The following is a 21,389-nucleotide window of genomic DNA, read 5'->3' on the forward strand; positions in this document are numbered from 1 at the left end:
AGCCATTGTGGTGGGGTACCTTTTTACTGTGACCTAGAGTGATTGTGTTAGGGATCTTGTTTTGTTTTGTTTTGTTTTTTTCCTGGCAGCCGTCAGTAGTATTTCAGCAGTTGCAGTGTGCTTCTACTCATTACAGAAGGACAAACTGTAGACAGAGGATATGTAGGTGGAAACGACTCTGTTGTGTAACGTTTCCATTCTGAATACTGCAATATGGAGCTCCTTCTGAGTTTTGCCATACTCTTCCACAATGTTGTAAGATGAAATGTTGTAATGATGCATCCTTTGATGAAGTGATCTAAATGATCAGAGTATAGATTACTTAGTATTTTGCTATTATTTCTGCCTTAGTTGAAGTAGTTGCTAGGTAAGAAGCTGAGCTTCTTGATGAAAATTTGTGAGCACAGTATGTTTCCTTATGAATATCAACCATTGTTATATTTCCATTAGTGTGTACAAACGTACAAAGTCTTTGTCACGAAAATGATCAACCAGATACAATTACAATATTTTTACTCTAAATCTCCCAGTTTATCTGTGGAACAACTGATAAAGTTTTACACATCTTCTGAGTGTTAATTGATGTCTAGCCTCTTTTGTTTGACTGAATAGCTTTGATTATTAACATCTTGATTACAAACATATGCTTTATAATAAAGACCAATGTGTTGTAGAGAAATATACAAGGGAAGTGACAAAAATATAATGTACTTATGCCTTTAGTAGGTAGACAGAAGTACATCCAGGAGATTCTAGGTCATTAAGAGAAGAACAGGTTAGAGATCACTTTGTGAGACTGAATGGGTGCAAGTCTATGGGGTTTGATGACATACATTCCAGGGTCCTGAAGGAACTGGCTGATATGACTGCCAAGTCACTCACCATCATATTTGAAAAGTCATGGCTGTCAGGTGAAGTCCCTGGTCACTGGAAAAAGGAAAACATGACTTCCATTTTTAAGAAAGGAAGAGAGGAAAACCTGGGAAACTACAGGCCAGTGAGCCTCACCTCTTTGCCTAGGAAGTTCATGGAGCAGATCCTCCTGGAGGTTGAATTACAGCATGTGCAAGACAAGAAGATGATCAGAGACAGCCAGTATGGCTTCGCCAAGGGCTGATCGTGCCTGACCAATCTGTTGGCCTTCTATGATGGAGTGACAACATCTGTGGATAAAAGAAGGACAACTGATGATGTCTGCCTGGATGTGGTCCTGCACCCCGTCCTTATCTCTAAATTGGAGAGATTAGCAGGCTGGTCTGTTGGATAACAAAGAATTGGTTGGACGATCATAGGGGTTATGACTAACAAATCTATGCCCAGGTGAAGACCAGTCACAAGCAGTGTCTCCCAAGGGTAACTCTTGGGACTGGTGCACTTCAACATACTAATCAGTAACATAGACAAGGAGATCGAGTGTACTCTCAGCAAATTTACTCATGACACTAATCTGAGTGGTGTAGTCAATATGACAGAAAGAAGGGATGCCATTCAGAGTGACTTGGACAAGAATGAAAACTGGGCCCACATGAACTGAATGAAGTTTAACACGGCCAAGTGCAGAGTGTTACACTTGGATCAGTGCAATCCCAGATACGTCTACAGACTCATCAAGAGCAGCCCTGTGGAGAAGGATGTAGGGGTCCTGGTGGACAAAAAGCTGGACATGATCTAGCAGTGTACCGTTGTAGCCCAGATGGCCAACAGTTTCCTGGGCTGCATCAAAAGAGGAGGGACGGCAGGGAAAGATAGTCACTCTCTGCTTTGCCTTTTTTAGACCTCACATGGAGTGCTTTCTTAAAGGTTTTGTTTACTTCTTTTTTTACTATGTTACATAGTATCATTAAGTGGATATCTTATGTGAAGTTTAACTGTTTTGTTTTGTTTTAAGATGGATACTATGTAATCAATCTGGGATTTTTGCTGTTCTTTTTGACAGAACAATGATTTCAAAACACTGTGACAAATTATCCTGAAATTGTTCTCAATTGGTAGTAGAAGGTAGTTATTCATCTAAATGGATTGCTTGTTGCTATACTGTTTCTGAGGATTGTTTAAACTTAATTTTTTAGACACTTTATCTGAGCCTATTCTTGCACACAAATGTGAAAATATCATTTTTTTTCTTTAAATCTTACTTTGCCACAGAATTCTTATATTTCTTACATGAGAACTCTAGAGTATTCTTAAGTACCAATCTGTATTTGCGTATGTGGGTAGTTGGAGTTGCATGGTGATTATTTTTTCATCTTATGGAAAATCTACTAATGTTTTAGTAATAGGAAGTGGAACAGATGTCTGTTCTTGTTTATGCTTCTAATAAGACTATTAAATATGTAATTTAAATAAATTATATCTGTATTTTTCCCATTCTAGCCCTTCATTCCTTTGAAGGAATTGGAGCAATTTGACTTCGATATACAAAAATTGCTTGAACCACTGGAGGTTGAAATTCAGCAGGGGGTGAATCTGAAAGAGGAGGACTTCAATAAAGATATGGTAATTTGGTTGAAATGGAAGTTTGAGTGAAGTAGATAGAAAGATGAAAAAGTCCAGAGTGAAAATGAAAAACTACCTTATTTGTCTTAAGATCTTTAGATATGACTTGGACAGAATTTTACTATGCTAATATATTATAAATTCAAATGTTCCAAATTAGCATTAGTTCAGAAGTCATGTAAAAGAAGACATTCACTAATGACACATGACACAGAGATTAGTTATTAACATGTATGGTCATACCTTATATTGTGAATAATACATGTGACTGTGATAAGTTTTATTATTTATGTTTCCTATTTGTTAATAGTAAAACAATGTAAGTGTATTAAAACAAAAACAAAATGTCACAAACAAAATACTGCTGTGAATTCTTTAATACAATTTTCAGAGGAATGGCATGTCTTAGATAGACAATCATCTTTAGGATCCTCACTTTGTGAATCCTCAGCAAGATCAGATATATATTTATTTATAGGCAATATAAGTAAAAAGTATTGTATTTCCTTTCAAGGTATTATTCAAAGATAGATCTTTCAGATCAATGCTAAAATGAAATATTTTTTTAATTTTTTTTTTTTTTTTTTTTTTTTTTAATGCTGGAAAAACATAAGCAATTTGAGGCGGTATTTACTCAAGGGGTAAATAATAAGTGAATTAAGTTTTATTGGGTAATGTTCCAATGCTTGAGCATATTTTTTCTGTTTATATACATAGGATGTTTAGTGTTGTTTCAAAAATGGTCTTGAAATCTGTAGGAAGAGATTCACCTTCTGTATCGAGTGCATAGTGGTACCATTTTCAATGCTAGAATAGCTGTTTTGTATTGTGATGATACTATTATGTGAAATACTTAGGAATCACATTGTCCTAGCATACTGACATTATCAATGACTACTGAAACTTTCTTAGAGTATTTCAGATACACCTTTCTGTTTTAAAGTTAGAAATATTTTATCCTTTTGCCTTTAATGTTTTCATCCTCTTATCCTGGATGTTCTGTAAAGTCTAGTATCAAACATCTGTAGCTTTTCATTTGCTGTTTTATTCGTACCTTTCAAGTGATGTAGAAAGTAAGTGAAAGCTATTGTGTCTTCAGAACAGAACTGCAAGTAGCTTTTAGATCTTTAGCATAGGAGGTATAAGTTTATATGTCGAAAACTCCTAGTACTTGAGTGGTAGTTAAATTAAATGCCCCTTTTACCTGTTATTATTTTAAATCAGAGTGAAGAGGATGAGAGCACAGTGAAAGAATTGCTGCAAAGGGGCGACACGCTTCAGAAAAGAATCACAGATGAGAGACAACGGGAGGAAATAAAGATAAAACAGCAGCTGTTGCAGACTAAACATAATGCTCTCAAGGTATAGGAGCTAACATTATAAGCACATACAAATAAAACAGATTTTTCTTCATTTCAGGGCAATGTTCTGTAAAGTTAAATGAATCCTCATTACTATTAGGAGATGAATCATTTGAAACTATTCAGCTATAAGCATGTATTTGCTTCTACACTTTTCTTGAAGCTTTGGAAAAGGCATATTAATTATGCAGTGTAATGGACACTGTTTTGTCACAGTTTTGTTACAACCAGGTGATTGCCAATTGGACAGTAAACACTTATTTGATTATATTACCTTTTTTAAATATGTTTTGCAATTTTTATGTTTCTCCAACAGAATTCCAGACCTTAGTTACAATACAGCCTCACAAATTTAGATTCTGGGTGGTAGAACACTTTTGTTGTAATTAATAATCTGGTTTATACTTCATTAAAAAAAAAAAAAAATAGCATGCTGATCTCTTTCAACATGAAAAGTGACACTTCCCTCTTTAAAATACTGGTGGGGTAGATTATAATCTATATCAGTATATCTGTATCAGTAGACTTAGCAGCTAAGAAGCTGAAAATCAAAGTCATACGTCTAAATTCTGTGCTGGGAGATTTATTTGAGGATGCCAACTTTCTGGAGAAAAATAAAATATGGAAAGGAAGAATTGAGTAGTTGAAATTGAGTAGTTGAGAATTGAGTAGTTGAAAGATCACCTTTGGTCACCTAAGAGGCATAGTCTCTGGCAGTTGTAGCTGAAATGTTTATCCTTCATCAGGAGGATTTTTTCTTGAAAATTTTTGTTTCGTTCTTCTTGACACTAGGAACACATTTTTACATGTGTTTACGCATGTTTACATTTAGTTATTACTTATTTTTGAGCATCATCTTTTGTTTCCTATGGATTTCATTCTAATTTTTACAATTTAACTGTGTGAATGCAGTAAAATAGTAGATGGAATATGTTGTGATTTTGTTCACATTACACAGTAACTTGAAATCTGCTAGGTTTGTCTTGGATTTTTTCAAGTTAAACAGAACTAATTCAAATTTTTTGTGGAGGAGAAGACTCTTTTCAGAGCTATACTATTGGCCAGATTTTTACTGGTTGTTTTCTTTTTGAGATATTCAGTTCAGCATTCAACTTTGTCAAATAAACTTTTCAAGAAAGGTTGAAGCAAATTTGTTTATGTTTTCTTTTTTCTTTTTTAATAAATTATGTAAGTTTTTTCTAAAGTTGCTTCTTAGTAAGATGCTATTGTAGTGAAAGTATTTTCTGAACTCTTCATGAATGAAGCTAAGGACATAAGGTATATTTAATAATACTGTCAAGGAAGTTGTGTTTTTTAATGTCCTGTTCAATGGAAGTTTTAATACTTTTATAAATCTGAGTCATAAACACATTTGGTATGCAATGGTCTATAATACATTTTTGCATTGAAATTATTTTCTTTTGAATAGCTACAGAATTCTCACGTAGGCTAGAATTTCAGAATTGATTACAAAACACAGGAAGCCCACTTGTACCTAGCTAGTAAGTGGGCTGTGTTTCCTTCCATCCAGTAAGTATTCTGAGGAAAATTGTTTTATATGTAAAAATATTGATATTTATGTAGGACTTCTCTGAATATTGCTGACTGCTCACTGATTTATTCATGTACCCTCAGCTTAAACATTTACCTGTCAAACTGATGAAAATACCCTGTGTTCAGATACTTCCACATTTGATTTAAATATCATCATTTAATTAAAAATTGTGGACCTGTGTACTTTTCCTTTTTTTCCTTCAGTGTACACAAATGCCAATTCATATTTTATAAGTCTTTCATCCATATTCTAATAATATCTGCACTGTGAACAGGACTTAAGGTCTCAAAGAAGAAAAAAGGCTTTAGAGATTTCTCATCAATGGTATCAGTACAAGAGACAGGCTGATGACCTAATGACATGGCTGGATGACATTGAGAAAAAGTTAGCCAGTCTACCAGACCACAAAGATGAACAGAAGCTAAAGGTAATGTTTTTTTGGGGGTGGCAATGATAGATCATTTTGAGATATAAATTTATTAATTTAAAAAATGGAAATGAAATGAATATTTCAATAGATGTAAAATATTATCATTTCAATAGATTATTTCTGATTTATAATAAAAGAAATGCTAACAATCTGTATTCAAATTGGTATTTCTTTGTTGTACTATCTCTTGTATTCTTTTGTTACAATAATTGTTACATAAATTTGTTTGAAAAACATTAAATAAATTTTTTTGTCAATATGGAGTGTGCAATGTATTAAGAAGCATCAAATGTTTTTTAGTAAAAATTGTAATTGATTTTATGTATCTTTGTTCCAGATGAACTAATGACTTACCGATATATGGATGACCTCTATCTCATGTTAGCACATTCATTTTCATCTGAACATTCATATGTCATTGTCAAAATCTGTAGATTTATTTACATATTGTCAAAGGTTTTCCTAGTTTTTTTTTGCCTCGTCTTTCTTTGCTTCATTCTCTGTTGAGTTTCCTGCAGAGTAAAACAGGAATTAAACACTGTATTGAAGATTCAGATAAAATATTTGTAAACTGTCCAAACTATCTGTCATGAATATGCTGACCCTTATGGATTAAAAAAATAATAATACTCTTCAACTGCCCATTACAGTGTACTAGCAAGAATCAAAATGTAAAACCTGTTGGCCTTTGCTAACTAATTCTCAGATTTTACTAGATTCTAATATATCTACAGCCAGTCTCCAAGAAGATTTCTTAATCTCAGGTTTTTTTTGTTGTGTTTACCTCTAAGATTAGAAATAGCTGAACATTTTAACTGTAACAATAAAATTGAAATGGAAGTTCTGACAGAAGTATTTTGCTAATTCTAAGTTGATTGATCTAGTTAGCTAACTGTCCTGGGCCCTGTATTGGTTTTGCTCACTAGGAGATTGGTGGAGAGTTGGAGAAGAAGAAGGAAGATCTGAATGCGGTGAACAGGCAGGCTGAACGCCTGTCTAAGGATGGGGCTGCAAAAGCAGTGGAGCCAACCCTGGTACAGCTCAGCAAGCGCTGGCGAGATTTTGAGAGCAAATTTGCTCAGTTTCGAAGACTCAACTATGCACAAATTGTGAGTTGTTATTGGCAAACCCATATGTTTGCAACTGCTACTGCTAATAGAATCCTACTAACACTGAGAGCATCAGGGTCAGTGTCAACTCTTCAGATATTAATGAGAAAAACCCTATTGTTTGCAAGTGGGAAAGTCGTTGTATTCTAATACAGTAGTTCTCTGTTTTGGTCTTAAAATTGCCCTTCACTTAAATCAGCCAATTAACGAAAACTCAGCAATGAAAAGCTCATGTTTATTTCTGTTGCTTCATTATTTTTCCGTAACATTTTCCAGTTTAAAAATGTCAGTTTGCCATGCATGCATTTTTGTTCAGTAAATGTGTATATCCAAAAAGTGTTATTTTCAAACTACCCATTCCATGCCAATTTCAGTTGTTTTTATTTGTCCATAATTCATCTTTATACCTACTTTAGAAAGAGATTAATTTTTTTCTCCTTGCGCTTTTATACGTAGCCTCTTCTTCAAATACTTGAAATCTCAAAGGAGTTTTTTGCAAGAAACTGTACTTTTAAAGAGATGAAAATCATTTTCTAAGCTAACTTAATGTTTTCTTATTTTGAAGGGTTTAATATAAAATATTATATTCTTACTGGTTTATAGATGCTGCAGTAACAGGATAAATAAAACAGAAGTCAACTGTCACTATTCCAGATTTATGATCAAAATAATATTGCACAAGTTTGCCATATGGATGGTTGTGAAATAACTACTTTTGCAGTCATATGGCAGTTTTTGGTTGTCATTCTTCTTACTGTGTTTATTGGCTTTTGAACTTTAGATTTTATGGGATTAAAGAGAAGATTGACACCTGTTTGTTTTTAGGAAGTTGTTACATTCATTACATTGTGCTCTTCTGTAGTCTTAAAAATGGTAGTGGAAAAGAAAATACAGTCCTTTAATGCACTGAGTTAATGTAATTAATCTGTTTTTATTTTGAACTCTCTGACTATTAAGTTACATAATATATATATAAAAACAATAATTGGGATAGCTATGCTGTTAATGGAAACAATCAGACAATCATTAATTTTGGTTTGTATGCTATTAAATCTTGTTCCATCTGATTACTCTTTTTGGGTTACTATGGTTTATATTAAACTTGATGGACAGAATCACTTCCAAACCATTTATTTATATTGGCATGGAGCTAGAACAGGCTTCACTTTGTCTTGTAAATAAGGTTTTTTTATAATGAATATATTTGTTCTTTTGATATGAAAGAAACAAGAATCTGCCATTCATATTAAACATACTCACCCAACACCTACGATGATAGAGGGCAAGTATATCCATTATAAAATTTTACCAGCATATCATATTTTTCTTTAAATTATGTAAAGTAGACAAATTGCTGTATGGGTTTTTGAATTGGTCAATTAAATATAGCCACTGACTTTTTAGGCGTGCAACCATTACATGTGCTCTTACTGTTAAAATAAATTATTTATACAGTATATTTATATTTTTGTAATGGTTAAAAGTTTGAAGTATTCTTCAATGTCTTAAAAAAAATTAGTTAATGAAATATACGTGTGTGCAGGTCAATTATGTTGTATTTTTCATTTCATATGAAAAATATCATTCTCTATTGACAATGACCACTGTGGTATTAATGTGAACTGTGTTAGACATTTTACAGAAGCTACTGAAACTGATGAGAAGTGTTGTATTTTCACGGTCACATCAGAATGAGGAGGAATACAAGGCGCCTCGTTACTATTTTAGTTAGTCTTTTAGTTTTTCCAAATCATTGAAACAAAGTTAATTTCCCAACTTCCTTTTTTTGCTGCTGTTGTTGTTCTTTCTTTTAATACAGCATAAGTTCCTACCTCACAGGGATGTTGTGAGGGGTTAGTTAGTTGTTCAAGAATTGAGCATACAGAAGAAAAAAGAAAACTTGAACTATTCACTTGAACACATGCATATACCAGCAAAAAAAAAAAATGCTTTCTGTTACCCACCAACTGAATAAAAACGTACAATAAAACTACAAAATTGAATTTATTTTTGAAGCAAAAGAAGTAGAAAATTTCTGCATTTTTCATTTGCAATTAATGATGTGTACAATTACAGACATATAAGAGTTGAAAGTTATTGTTAAAAGGCAATGAGGTTTTAACTATACTGTATATCTTGCAATTCATTATGATTAATTGAATAAACATAGCAAGATGCTGCTGTGGCTTGATGACAGAATTGCATTTCTTACTTTGTTAGAGCTACTATAGTTCTGATATCAAAGTATGAAATCAGAGTGATTATGTTCCCCCTTATTTACTTTTCCCCAATTTGGGTGTTTGAGGGGGGAGGGTGGGGTGGAGGGGAAGATCTGCGAAAAGGATGCATAAACATAAGAATTGAGTATGTCTGTCATGGTAGATTCTCATAAAGTTGTGATTCTCTCACAGATGTGTAGTAGATAGTGTCCACCAACAATCTGAAAAATAAGTGTGTGTCACCAGTTCTGTTAATAAATATGGTGTAGCTGAAAGCATAGGCTTAAAAAGGTGAAGCATAATTATTTTCCACTACACAAAAAGCTTTTTTTGTTTTTTGTTGCTGTTGTTGTTGTTGTTACCTCAAACACTACCTGTTCTTTATGCCAACTAGAGACATAGTTTAATTTATTATAACTTAATTCAGTCGTGGACATTGGAAATTACGAGAGTTCATATTATCTTAAGACTGTTTTTAGGATAGGAGGAATACTTTTCCTTCAATTCAGTAACAGCTGTCAAAATTATATACCTGCTTGTATATATACTGGCAAAGAAAGTAGACTTGCATAAATGATATCAGTAATTTTATTGGTAACACAAATAAAAATTCCATTGGAACTAATGGTCATTTTACTTCTGACATATTTTGGCCTGGATTTTTTTTCCATACTGGGAAAAATAAGTTGATCAAAAGGTGAAAATCAGGAGAAAGTCCTTTTCATACCACGTAAACCTTGTGGTGAACAAGAATGAATAAGGGAATAACTGTGTAAAATATGCATTTTTTTCTACGAGGTAAGTGGTTAGAGTAGTTCAAAGCAATTAACGGTGACATAAGTCGAATACCAGTACTTTTAGTACTTTTAGTACTTCCTATGAAAAAAAGGACCATAAGCCTCATTTTCAAAATAAATTACCTTATTCTGTTAAAGATTCTATGAAGCATTCAGAAGTTCAAACTAATTGTCTCTTAATTGGGTACTTGTTCCAGGTGAGGGAGTATGTGATCAGCTTCTGGAACCTGATTAAGGACTGATCAAATTTATTTTACATCTGAAATTCAAGAGTTGGTTTAAATTCACTCTTCTAAAGACATCTTCCAATTTTCAGTTAGTATTTCCCTATTGAGCTCCATTAGTTTTCTTTAATGAAATCTAAACTTGTTTTTACAGATAAATATGTTTACCTACAAAAATATTTTCTAAAATGTAAAATCAAACAGTAATGGAAATAAAATGTGTCACAGGTAGATAAACACAAGTCTTGTGTCCTAATTATATACCTGCATCCATATAATGCTAATACTTTGATACTCCTTTGCTGTCATTGTTTTATATCATTATTTTCCATGGTTGTCAGAACCAGAGGCACTGGAATAAAATGAGTATTTCTCCTTATATTTTATTTATATATATATATATATCTTTTTTTTTCAGTAAATGAATTAATAGTGGTTGAGACAAGCTAATTCATCTTTATTGTCATGAGGAGTAGGGGAGGGGATGAAATGATGAAAGAAGAGGCATTAGAAAAGCAAAACAGGAAAATACTTAGTGGGCAAGAAGAGAACTGTAGGAATGGATTGGAATACAGAATCTGTTTAACCTCTGTGTTTTGGGTCTTTCAAGGACAGGACAGAAGTGATTCAGTGATACCATTTAACTTCTGTATTAACAGAGGCAGCTGTTTAGCTGAGGCAGCTTTACACAGTACAGCCAAACACAGACCTCTTTTGGTCTGTGTTTGTGAGTCACACTCCTCTGTGACTGTAGAGGAGTGAGAATGAATGAGAATCTTTGGGAAGAAAATCACAACTGAGTGTATACATCAGCTTTTTAGCATCCATCAGGAAAATCAGGAAATCTGTTAACATTACTATTAGAAAATTCATTCAAAATCATTTAATTTTATTTCAGATACTTCTAGTTTCATGTCTCTTTTAGGATTCTGGCAAGAAAGCTGAAGGAAATACACTGAATATAGGCATTGGATGTAGCTAAAGAGGAGCTGGTATTACAGATGCATTTTAAAATGCACTTTGCATTCTCTGTTTCTAAAAGATAGAGTGATGTAATAATTTAAGAGAAGGCCATTGATAGCCTTCTTCTGAATGATGTGAAACCATCTTATACAGTACTTTAAGTTCTTCTGAAGTGTGTTTCTCTTGTCTTTTATTTGCTTATTCATTCTGTTCAGTATTGTCATGGCAAATCCGTAATATTTTATTAGAGCAAATTTTATAACAAACTTCCTTTCAGATGACTGAACTTCACACAAAAACATTTTTCTCTACCTTTTTTTCGTTATCTCTTATGGTCTTTAATGAAGCAATCTGAATTACATTCCCTAGTTTGAAAGTGAAGTTCAACACCTTTAACTCATTGCATGGGAATGAATAGCCTTGCTGCAAATAGGACTGTCTTAGGATGTTGTCTTAAATTATATGAAGTGGTTACTGTAATATAGTCTAAAACATGGCACAGGCTTTACTTATTGTCCTCAGTGTGGTAAGGGTGGTAACAAGACTAGCATCCTTTGGTTAAGGAAACCTGTGACAACCAATTTGTCTCTCCATTCAGTTTTCTTTGGCCAAAACTGCATTATCCTGGTATAGTATTTTCTTCCTAATAATTGCTTAGCTACTGGGGAAACAAACCAGCTAATTGCCATCTTAATTTCTCAGATATATCATAATTTATTAACATAGTAAATTATGTAACTAAATAGATAAATAAGTTTGCTATCAAAATTACTTGGTCATACTGTGAAGTTAAATAATAAGAGGAAAGACCTGCTGCAGAGTGATCTGGCCCTAACTAGCAGTACCTTTTGAAGATATGATAATCATCTCCTGTTAAATTAAGAAAACAGGAGTTAAGGATGACATTTTCATTTAATTTTTCTTCTTGTTGTTTCATAGATGCTTCTGAATATATTCACAAGGGTGCCCATAGAAATGAATTTTTATATGTACGGTTTGATTGCTGAATAGCTATGTAGGTATATTTATTTAGTGCTGGATTTACAGTAATTTCTTGCCTGCTATTTAAAAAAAAAATCTGTCTTAGAGCAACAGAATCAGCCTAAAAAACAAACCCTATCATTATCCTGCATGATCACATCTGTATAAATGTAGATTACCTCTGAAAGGTTACACTATTTAAGGTTTAAAACGTTGCTCTTTGAAGTTGTTAGCATTAAACACTACAGAGGTACTTCAGTGTGGAGTTCTTTGTTTTTTGTTTTTTGTTTTTTTTGTTTGTTATTTTCTAAATTACTTCAGCAAACAGCTAACACATAGTTGGCTTAAATATCTTCAAAATTAATATTACAATTAAACAATTTCAAAATGAAGTAGTCAATTTAGGTCTCAAGTGGATTGTATTTTAACATGTCTGTGCTATATTTAACATTGGTTGTTTTCTTGGTGGTCAGTCAGTAGAGTAACAGATTAAATTCACAGCAGCCCTAAGGCTTCATGCTGTGTGACCAGGGTGCTTCTGCCATCTTAATAAATCATCCTCTAAGTGAGCTAACATTGACCAAAGTCTTATCATGGGAGGGCTGCCATGCAACACAGCATACAGAATGCAGAATACAGAAACTTAGTCTGTCACTGTGTGCTTCTCTATAGCTTACACAGTTTTGAAATTGTGTTTTGAGTTAAAAGAATTTGAAATTCATTGCATTCTTTAGGGTAGTTACTGTTATGTTAGAGAGTTTGATTTTTTTTTAATGCTGGTTTAGCAAGATGCACAGATGCTCACAATTGTATATCGTGGTTACGAAGATATATGACTGTGTAAAAAAAAAATTATCTTCAGAGCATAAATTAAATACTTCCTTAAGTATGTAATTTCCTTGATAATGTATGCACTTTTGCAGCTGTGAAAAATATTACTAGGCAAATGCAAGAAATGGCTAACAGCTCTATGGCCATATTTAGTCTATAGCTAAAGTATAAGAACTTTAAAATACATCTTGTTTGCTGGAGGGTGAAACACATAAATCGATTCAAAATGTTTCTTCAAGGTAATCCCATAAAACATTCTAAATGTATGTCTTTAATATCTATTTTAAAGCCAGACAAAGATGTATATTATGCAGTGTCCAGATTTTTTTTTTTTTTCATTCCAAAATGTAATATGAATACATAAGCATTTACTTCTTTACAGATTTCTATGAGTAAGATACTGACTTCTGTGGAAGTATGCATGAAAGGGGTAGGGATTATAAAATGCTTTTACCATGACATGTAATTTTGCTTGTCAGTTTTGAATTACTGCAATTACTGGATTGAAATAATCCACTTTTTATCAGAAGTCATTAATATACATGTATAATTTATTTATAGCGAGACATTTTCCAAATCCCAATAGTTCAAATTAATCTATTAGGGCATAGTAATATTAGATTTTGTCTCTCTTCATGGGTGGTCATGTTACGGATATGACATAAGATACACAGTGCTCCATTTTCTTGTACATTCTAAAAGAGCTGGTTTATGTCATACAGAATAAAATGTATTTATAGTCTCATGTCCTAGTTCCATCACTTTTGAAATTAATTTACTTAGTGAATGGATACTAATAGAAGTTGTCAGGATTAAAAATCAAAACCAGGACTGCTCCAGTTTTGTGTTTGTGCTGGTCCTGAGTCTCTTCTTTGTGTACATGACAGGAGGTCTTCAGTAAAAAGCAATGACTAAGTTTTCAAATAAGCCACATCTGAGTTCAGTATGCAGCAGTACATCAGTCTCCTCAGCCTGAGGCGAGTCCAGATCATGACATAGTTATCTAAGCCAAAATAAAATAAAATCCCTGCTAAGCGGCTAGACAAGGAAAAGGGATTGCAAAAACCATTTTCTTCTTCGTCTAGGGTATTTTACATCTTGTAGGTTCTGAAGGCCTGAGGGGGTGCGGAATCCTAAGGAATGGCTGTAGTATCAGAATGCCTTGATGTAGTTTTCAAGTTATATACATGTATGTCTTAAAAAAGAAAAAAGAAAAAAAAAAAAAAAAAAAGGAAATAGAAAAAAAAATCCCCCCCAAAGTTACAACTGTGAATACCACCAATATAATTTGAGTTATATGTTTGAAGTTAATCATTATAACTTCTATCTCTTATTTTCATTTCAATGTGAAAATAATGCATTCAAAGAAAAAAAAAAAAAAAAAGAAGAAATGGGGGTAGAATAAAAATTTATCCAAGTCTTTGAGCCAAGCAACTACACATATTTATCCAGTCCACTATATAAAGCATATCAGGCAGTGGCATGACTACCAGACTTTTGGTGAGATGTCTCACAACTGAAGCCTAAAAGAGCAGGGAAAGGTGTTTTTCTTTAGGAGAAAACCTCGGCAGTTTATTCAAGACCTGAAGTCAGCAGTAAGACAGTAAGTTTGCACTGGTCTATGTCTGTTAATTGATGGTTTTCAAAATTAAATCCTACAATTTTTTATTGCTATTCTATGTAAAATTTTCTTCTTTTTTCTTTTGTCCCTCCCCCTCTCCCCCAAGTTAATGCTGTTGTGAAGAATAGTTGATTTTTAATAGTTTTCTTTTGATCTGTAACTCATGGAATGAAAACCATAAATGCAGCATTTCTTAGCCAGTATGCATGACTGAGTGGTGAAGTGTTGTGAAGACCTAAAGCACACTCTGTCCAAGAATGAATTTCTATGCTAACAGAATATAGACCGCTTAACTGATTGAATGAGGAGGTAGCAAAATGATGCCTAGTTACTGTACAGACATTTCTGATATCAGTCTAAAAGTTTGGATTTGGAGTTCCTGACTTTGGTTTTCTTTGAATTCTTCTATGCGGAAGAAGATTCCAAAGGAATTATTTTTGGTGTGAACATAGTATTTTTCAAAAATGAAATTATGTCACATTTCAATGTTGGAGTGTCAATAAAGAGTTGATTTGCCCTTATGTTGAAATTCCTTCCTCTGAGTTCATTTCACTGAGGAATGTCATTCTGAAGTAAAGGAAGCATCCATTTCAAGTCTAAGTCACTAAGTCAGATACAGTCATCAAAATACATATTTTATGTTTTCCAGTGTGCAGCCCTTTCTGGACAACAAGCATGAACAGAAAAATCACATGAGAAAATAATTATTACAATCTTACTTAAAAATGTGATTCTTAAAAAAAAAGTTAGCACTAAGATGTTTTAATACATCTTAGTGCTAACATATGCTTTTTAAAGACCTTTCCTTTATGAAATTACATAAGCATTTTATACATTTTTACTCCTGCAGTGAGAACTAAAGTTTCCGTGTAATTGAAAGACAGGCATCTGCTTTTACTGATAGATGATAACTTGTTTGTGATTGAATAGGGGCATCAAATTTTGTAGTAGCAGTTGCATATTCTTTGCATCATTTTGATCTACTTTTTAAATATATATACACAGGTAAGGTGTGCTAGCAGTAGAGAAGATACAGAATTTGTCTTTCTGAATGTTATCTGATAATTTCTCACAGTTGGCTTAGCAACAAATATATAAAAACTTATTTACATGAAAATGGAAAGTGATATTATTGATCTCTGACAGCACTTGATCAGGCTTTTGCATTTTTAATTCTGTGTCCAGTATATTGGTGCTAACTATGGTGTTAATTATAGCTTCGTATTTTTGTATTTGTGCATCTATGTTTATTCCTTGAGTTGAGGTTTTGCATTCTTTTTGCACTCTCATCATATCTTACAGCTAATTATTAAGAATACTTTCTCAAGCCTTAGTTCACCTCAGGAGAAAGCTTGTGTTTAATTGTCTTTTCCTTCTCATCTGGATGCTACAAGAGTAGTGTCATGGTACAGTAGCTAGCTGCTGCACTCCTGCATATTCTGTTTGCATGAAATTTTTAACTTAAAACAACAGCACGTTGAACTTGCTATTAGTTTGGGTGTCTACAGTGACAAGACACCAAAAACAGAACAGTTGTCGAGTTGTCAACTGCAGTTGTAAATGCAAAATAGGTGGGGGTTTTGGAGCTATAGACTCTTGCAGTGATATTGGAATCATTCCATTTGTAGGAGGAAAAGAAATGAATATACTGAGATAGGTAAAATAGGTGGGGAGACAAAACAGACAGGCACAGCGTTCTGCAAGGCTTATTAACTGTGACAGTACTAGATGATACTGGTGTAGAACTTGGGAATAATAATTTCAGATACTTCTTTTGTGGGGAAATTTGTAGGCAAAACTGCATTACTCCTGTAGGTTTTATTTTATTTATTTGTTTTGTGTATTGGTCTTCTCTGTGAGAGGGAATTCATGGAGGTATTTCTTATCTTTGTGCTATACGTTGTAGAACTTAACTCTTGATTACATGTATGTAAAGTCACATTTATGAATTGATTCCGTATCTTAATTAAAAATGTGCAATTACAGGGAAGAAAATTCAGCTTATTCTACTGATAACAGTGATAGCAATAAACACATATTCTACAGAAATACTGAAGTAAACAGCCCTTTATACCATCATTTTCTCCATCATTAATTTGTATTATATATTACATTATTTTTAAAATATATATATTTCAATATTTTCAAATAGTTATCTAATGTATTTTTGCCACTTTTTTCATTGTGCATTCAAAAAATCCTTCTAAAGTTATAAATAAAGCTTCAGTATTCTTATTTAGTCTTACTCTTAATTTTTGTAAACTCTTAACCAATTTTGCTTCTCATTAATCATTTTTTCCATTAGTAATGACGCATATATTTAATGAATTGGTATTATTTCTAAAAGCTGTGGGTCACAGCTGCCACCATTTCCTTTTTTTTTTTTTTTTTTTGGGGGGGGGGGGGGGGGGGGGGGGGCGTTACTTCTTACAGTGCTAGTATACTATTCAGTTTCATGTGTACATTTCTGGTAAAGATGCTTGCCCAGAATGTAGGGAAGGACTGTGCCTGTTGTATCTTCATGATAATTCCAGCAAACTTTGAAAAAACAACAAAACAAAAATATATTTCTTTACTCATTAAAATGATCAATTTTGTGTATGCCTATTCTCCATTCCTTAGTGCAAGATGTTTTAAGCTCTGTTATCCTACTATCAACAAAGTCAAGATAGAATGAAAGAAATTCCTGCAGTGTCTTTAAAAACGCACTTCTGCAGTTTTAGCACGTTTCAGACTCATTTATTTATTCAGAAACTAATTCATTTGGATTCCTCTTCTTTAGAATAAAGTATGAAATAATATTGCCAAATATGAAGATGGGTTCTGGTGGACTTCTTTCAAATTGTAATTCATCCATGTATTTATCTGGTTGTAGTAATTTACAGTTTAACTTAATATAAATAAACAAATTATTAAGTACAATAAAATTGTGGCTCTATGCAGCTCACAGGAATTGATGGGCATTAAATATTACACATACTTTGAGGGATGAGTAAACCATATAGATCAGTTCAGCCCTGCCTTCAAATTTTAGTAAATTTTGCCTGGAAGAGTACTCTTCTATCACTCATTTGTAGCAAATGGGTGGATATTTTGGCATTACTCTAACTAATTAGGCACAATAAGTGGCTAATAAGTAATCACACATCAAATTTCTATTTGATTTTTATCTGATTTCAGGATTTTTTTTTTTTAGGGTAAGAGGGCACAGATTCTATTTTATGTGAACAGTTATTATGTGTATACTCTATATATACACAGTTATTAGACTAAATTCAGATTAGAAAAGTAGAATAATAAAGTGTCAGAATTTAATTATCTTGTGTGTGTCATTTCACGTGTTCCTGTAACCTTATTTTGAGTGACTAACCTCATACCCCTTACTTGAATATCAATAATCTGTCTTCTCTGTCAAACAGGGAAAAGCTGTTAAATTGTTTTTTTTGTGAAGATGTAGTTCCTCATTGTATGTAGAAGAGTCTCAGCACAGTCTTGAGGAATGGAAATATATTGCTGCATGGCTCAGTGGCTTATTGAGGATCTCCCATTATCTAATCAACACAGAGAGCTTTTTTCTTTGTGTTAACTGGGGTAAAATGTTATTCTTGCAGAGCGTGATTCATGAAACATACGGGGAAGGGAGAGGACCAATTTTTAAACATTTTATTTTATATAATTACATAAAATAAAAATTATAGTAGTGATATGATGGCAGTAAGAGTTTTCAGTGTTAGCAGATGTCCTGAGAAAGTCATTTTGTTAAAATAGTATAAGCAAAGCAATTAAATTTGCATAGGAAATGCAGCAGAATAATACAAATCTAGAGATAACTTCATGAATTTTATTTGTAATATGCATTAATATGCATACAGCTACTCAAATGTGTGTATGCATATTTTAAGACTTTTAAAAGAAAACTGAAGAACCAAATGCTAAGATGAGTAACAGAGGGGAGAAATCATGAAAAGATGGATATGGAAAATAGATCAATTAAAATGAGACACCTTGCTGAGGTAGTGTGTAGGAAATAGTGTTTGGTTTGGTTTTCCTTTACTAATGATGCTGTTCTCTCCAGAACCACAGATGCATTCACAGACAGTGCTCCAAAATCCTCGATTATCTGTATTAGGACTGGAACAACTAAGTAATGAGATTTTTGAATGTTAACCAACAATTGCTTGAAACATTTCTTTGAGGTCTTCAATAAGTAAAGTTTGTATTTTTAAGAAGGCAAGGACCAAGCTCAGTGAATTTGTGCTCCCACACTAGGAATCCTATGTGCTGTGATAAAATAAACAAATAGTAACCTATGCTTATCAAATCAGAGTTTATATATTTCTAAATATAAATATATATATATATATAATATTCTGAATGACATACAGGTGAACATCTATTTGGAGTTCAGTTAAATGAAGCTTCAAGCACAATTTTTGGTGTTTTTTTTTGTTGTTTTTTTTTTGTTTGTTTGTTTTTTTAATGGTCTACAAACACATCAAATCAGAAAAATGGAGAATTAATGTGTTACCATTTTATCACCTAATATATCAATATATTTCCAAAACCTATAAATCAACACTCTGTTTTGACACAAATACTCAGGACTCTCTTGCACTTGGTGTATGCATGTGCTTTCAGAGCAGCGTGTCTAGTTCATATTTGTCCAAATTACCAAAAATACACATCTTTAGAAAAAAAAAAAACAAAAACCTACATTTCTGAAGAAATGTATTGTTGGGAGTTCCTCTGTGAATTTTATCCATTAAATATTCAAATACTGAAATTCCAAATTATACTTCCAAGGTTGAAGAGAGAGATTTTAGTATGTTACTGTAAGTACTGAATTGACCTAGTTATTTTATCTTGCATGTAACCTAAGAAATTGTATCTGTAAGGCAAGTCATTATTTTATTTGACACCTTGAAATGTCAGTATTTTGGGCTTTGCGTGCATGGAATTTCTATAAAGAGGGACATATTCTTAGAGATTTAACAGTTTAAGATGAAATTGTTAGCACTAAAATCCCAGTAATATCATAATCTCAAAGTATTTTTGCATTTCCTATCTTAATTTCATTGGAGAAAGAGAAGTTTGTATACTTCCCTATGGATCAATTTTAGTATCTGCCATTTCAGTCGAATTAGGGGAACGTGAGTGATCTATGTAAAATAACTCAAATATTTCTGCTTTTGGCCTTGTAAATAATTTTTAATTGGTTCTAGGTCATGAACTGGAAATTGCAATAAATTATACATTTGTGTAGAGGTGAGAAACTAAAGGAAACATTCTCTTGTATATCTGTACTAGCAAACAGTTCACGAAGATACAACTTTTGTGATGACTGAAAGTATGACTGTGGAAACCGCTTACGTGCCTTCTACATACCTGGCAGAGATCCTTCAGCTTCTGCAAGCCTTGTCTGAAGTAGAAGAATGCCTTAATTCTCCTGTTCTGCAGGCTAAGGACTGTGAGGACCTCTTGAAACAAGAAGAATGTCTCAAGGTAAGATGGAATGTTTTCTTTATAATATTACGCTTGTGTGATTTTGGGGCTGCTTTTTATTGGCAGCCTGTGTTCACTTACACATTTTTATAAGTACTCAACTCCTCTATGATTTGTGCGTATATGGATGTTTAGATATGAAGACACATTGCTATGAAATGTAAGAGCACTGATGGTTTCATATGTTTTTCTCTGTTTCACCCAGATTAGTAAGAAAAGTGATTCTGTGAAAAGCAAAGGCATTAAGGTATCTGCACAGCATAACCCTGAGTGGAATAGTGGGAGAAAGGGTGGAGAGAGGCAGTTCTGTATTTAAAATTGCATTCGTGGTTAAAGTTTACTTTGTGTGTTTTTATTTTGAATGAATTAGTAAGTACTTAAAACCTGTCCACACGTGATCTCGGACAGCTTTATTTTAGTGTGATGGATCAAAAAAAAAGAAAAAAAAAAATCAAGTAGGTGTTCCTTTGCATATTGGACTATGAAAGCTTAAAGTCTGATTGAAGATATATCCTACTCAACAGTTGTAGTTTAGTTTACTATACAAAAAATGCTGTCCAATAGGTAGCTAATATAATTACGAGAAGTCTAATTCAGAACTGTTAATGTAACTTTAAATATTATGGTCCATTTTCTTTATTGCTCCTTGAAATTGGAGGATTTTTTCAATACCAAATGACTGAATAAGAGAACAAGATTAACACTGTAAGGCTAAGTAGGTGAATGAGTTATCTGCTTCTGCAGAATAGTGTTTGTGAATAAACCCTTGTAAAAAATCGTGCCTAACTGCTGTATACAATACAGCAATTTCAAATTACCATCAACACATAAGACCACATTTCCATTATTTCTGTGATCATTTGGGGAAAGTTTTTAACCAAAAGAAACTTGAGCCCAAAGAATCTAAAATCTGTCTGCAGTCAGTCAGATGAAATAAGCTTTGTGGGAGAATTGAAATAAGGTCTCTGGCAAGGAGATCTGAAGTGCCCTCAAGGAACCCATTTATAGTTCTTGCATAGATACCTTTATATATACACATACAGCATCTCTGTGTGTTTGTGTGTATATATGTGTGTATATTTGCAGACATAGATATCCTTATTATCTCTTAAAAATTAATGATTTACATTTCCTAGGAGTATAGTTTGTCCAGGGAAGCACAATACTAAAGTATTGGAGAAAGAGAATAACTGACAATAGGTTTGTGAGAAGAAACAGCAGATCACTCCTTTTTTCTCTCTTGTGATTTAGTATTAGTAGATTAAAGGGCTCTGAGTATTGACTGTACTAAGTTAATTTT

The 21,389-nt window shown here is 33.0% G+C and overlaps 1 protein-coding gene across 17 annotated transcripts in view; it reads left to right on the forward strand.

The window, feature by feature from the left end:
- DMD (dystrophin) overlaps window positions 1-21,389 on the forward strand; it is a 1,043,969-nt gene that overhangs the window by 442,864 nt on the left and 579,716 nt on the right. For 16 of the 17 annotated variants that reach the window (XM_048931232.1, XM_048931479.1, XM_048931663.1 and 13 more), the window contains 5 exons: window positions 2,374-2,496; window positions 3,721-3,858; window positions 5,687-5,839; window positions 6,769-6,951; window positions 19,895-20,089. In XM_048931232.1, coding sequence (XP_048787189.1) covers window positions 2,374-2,496; window positions 3,721-3,858; window positions 5,687-5,839; window positions 6,769-6,951; window positions 19,895-20,089 — 792 coding nt within the window. The remainder of the gene's footprint in view (window positions 1-2,373; window positions 2,497-3,720; window positions 3,859-5,686; window positions 5,840-6,768; window positions 6,952-19,894; window positions 20,090-21,389) is intronic. The other variant, XM_048931820.1, reaches the window with a different exon arrangement.

The sequence above is a fragment of the Lagopus muta genome, chromosome 1 (assembly GCF_023343835.1).
Source record: "Lagopus muta isolate bLagMut1 chromosome 1, bLagMut1 primary, whole genome shotgun sequence".
Lineage (NCBI taxonomy): Eukaryota > Metazoa > Chordata > Aves > Galliformes > Phasianidae > Lagopus > Lagopus muta.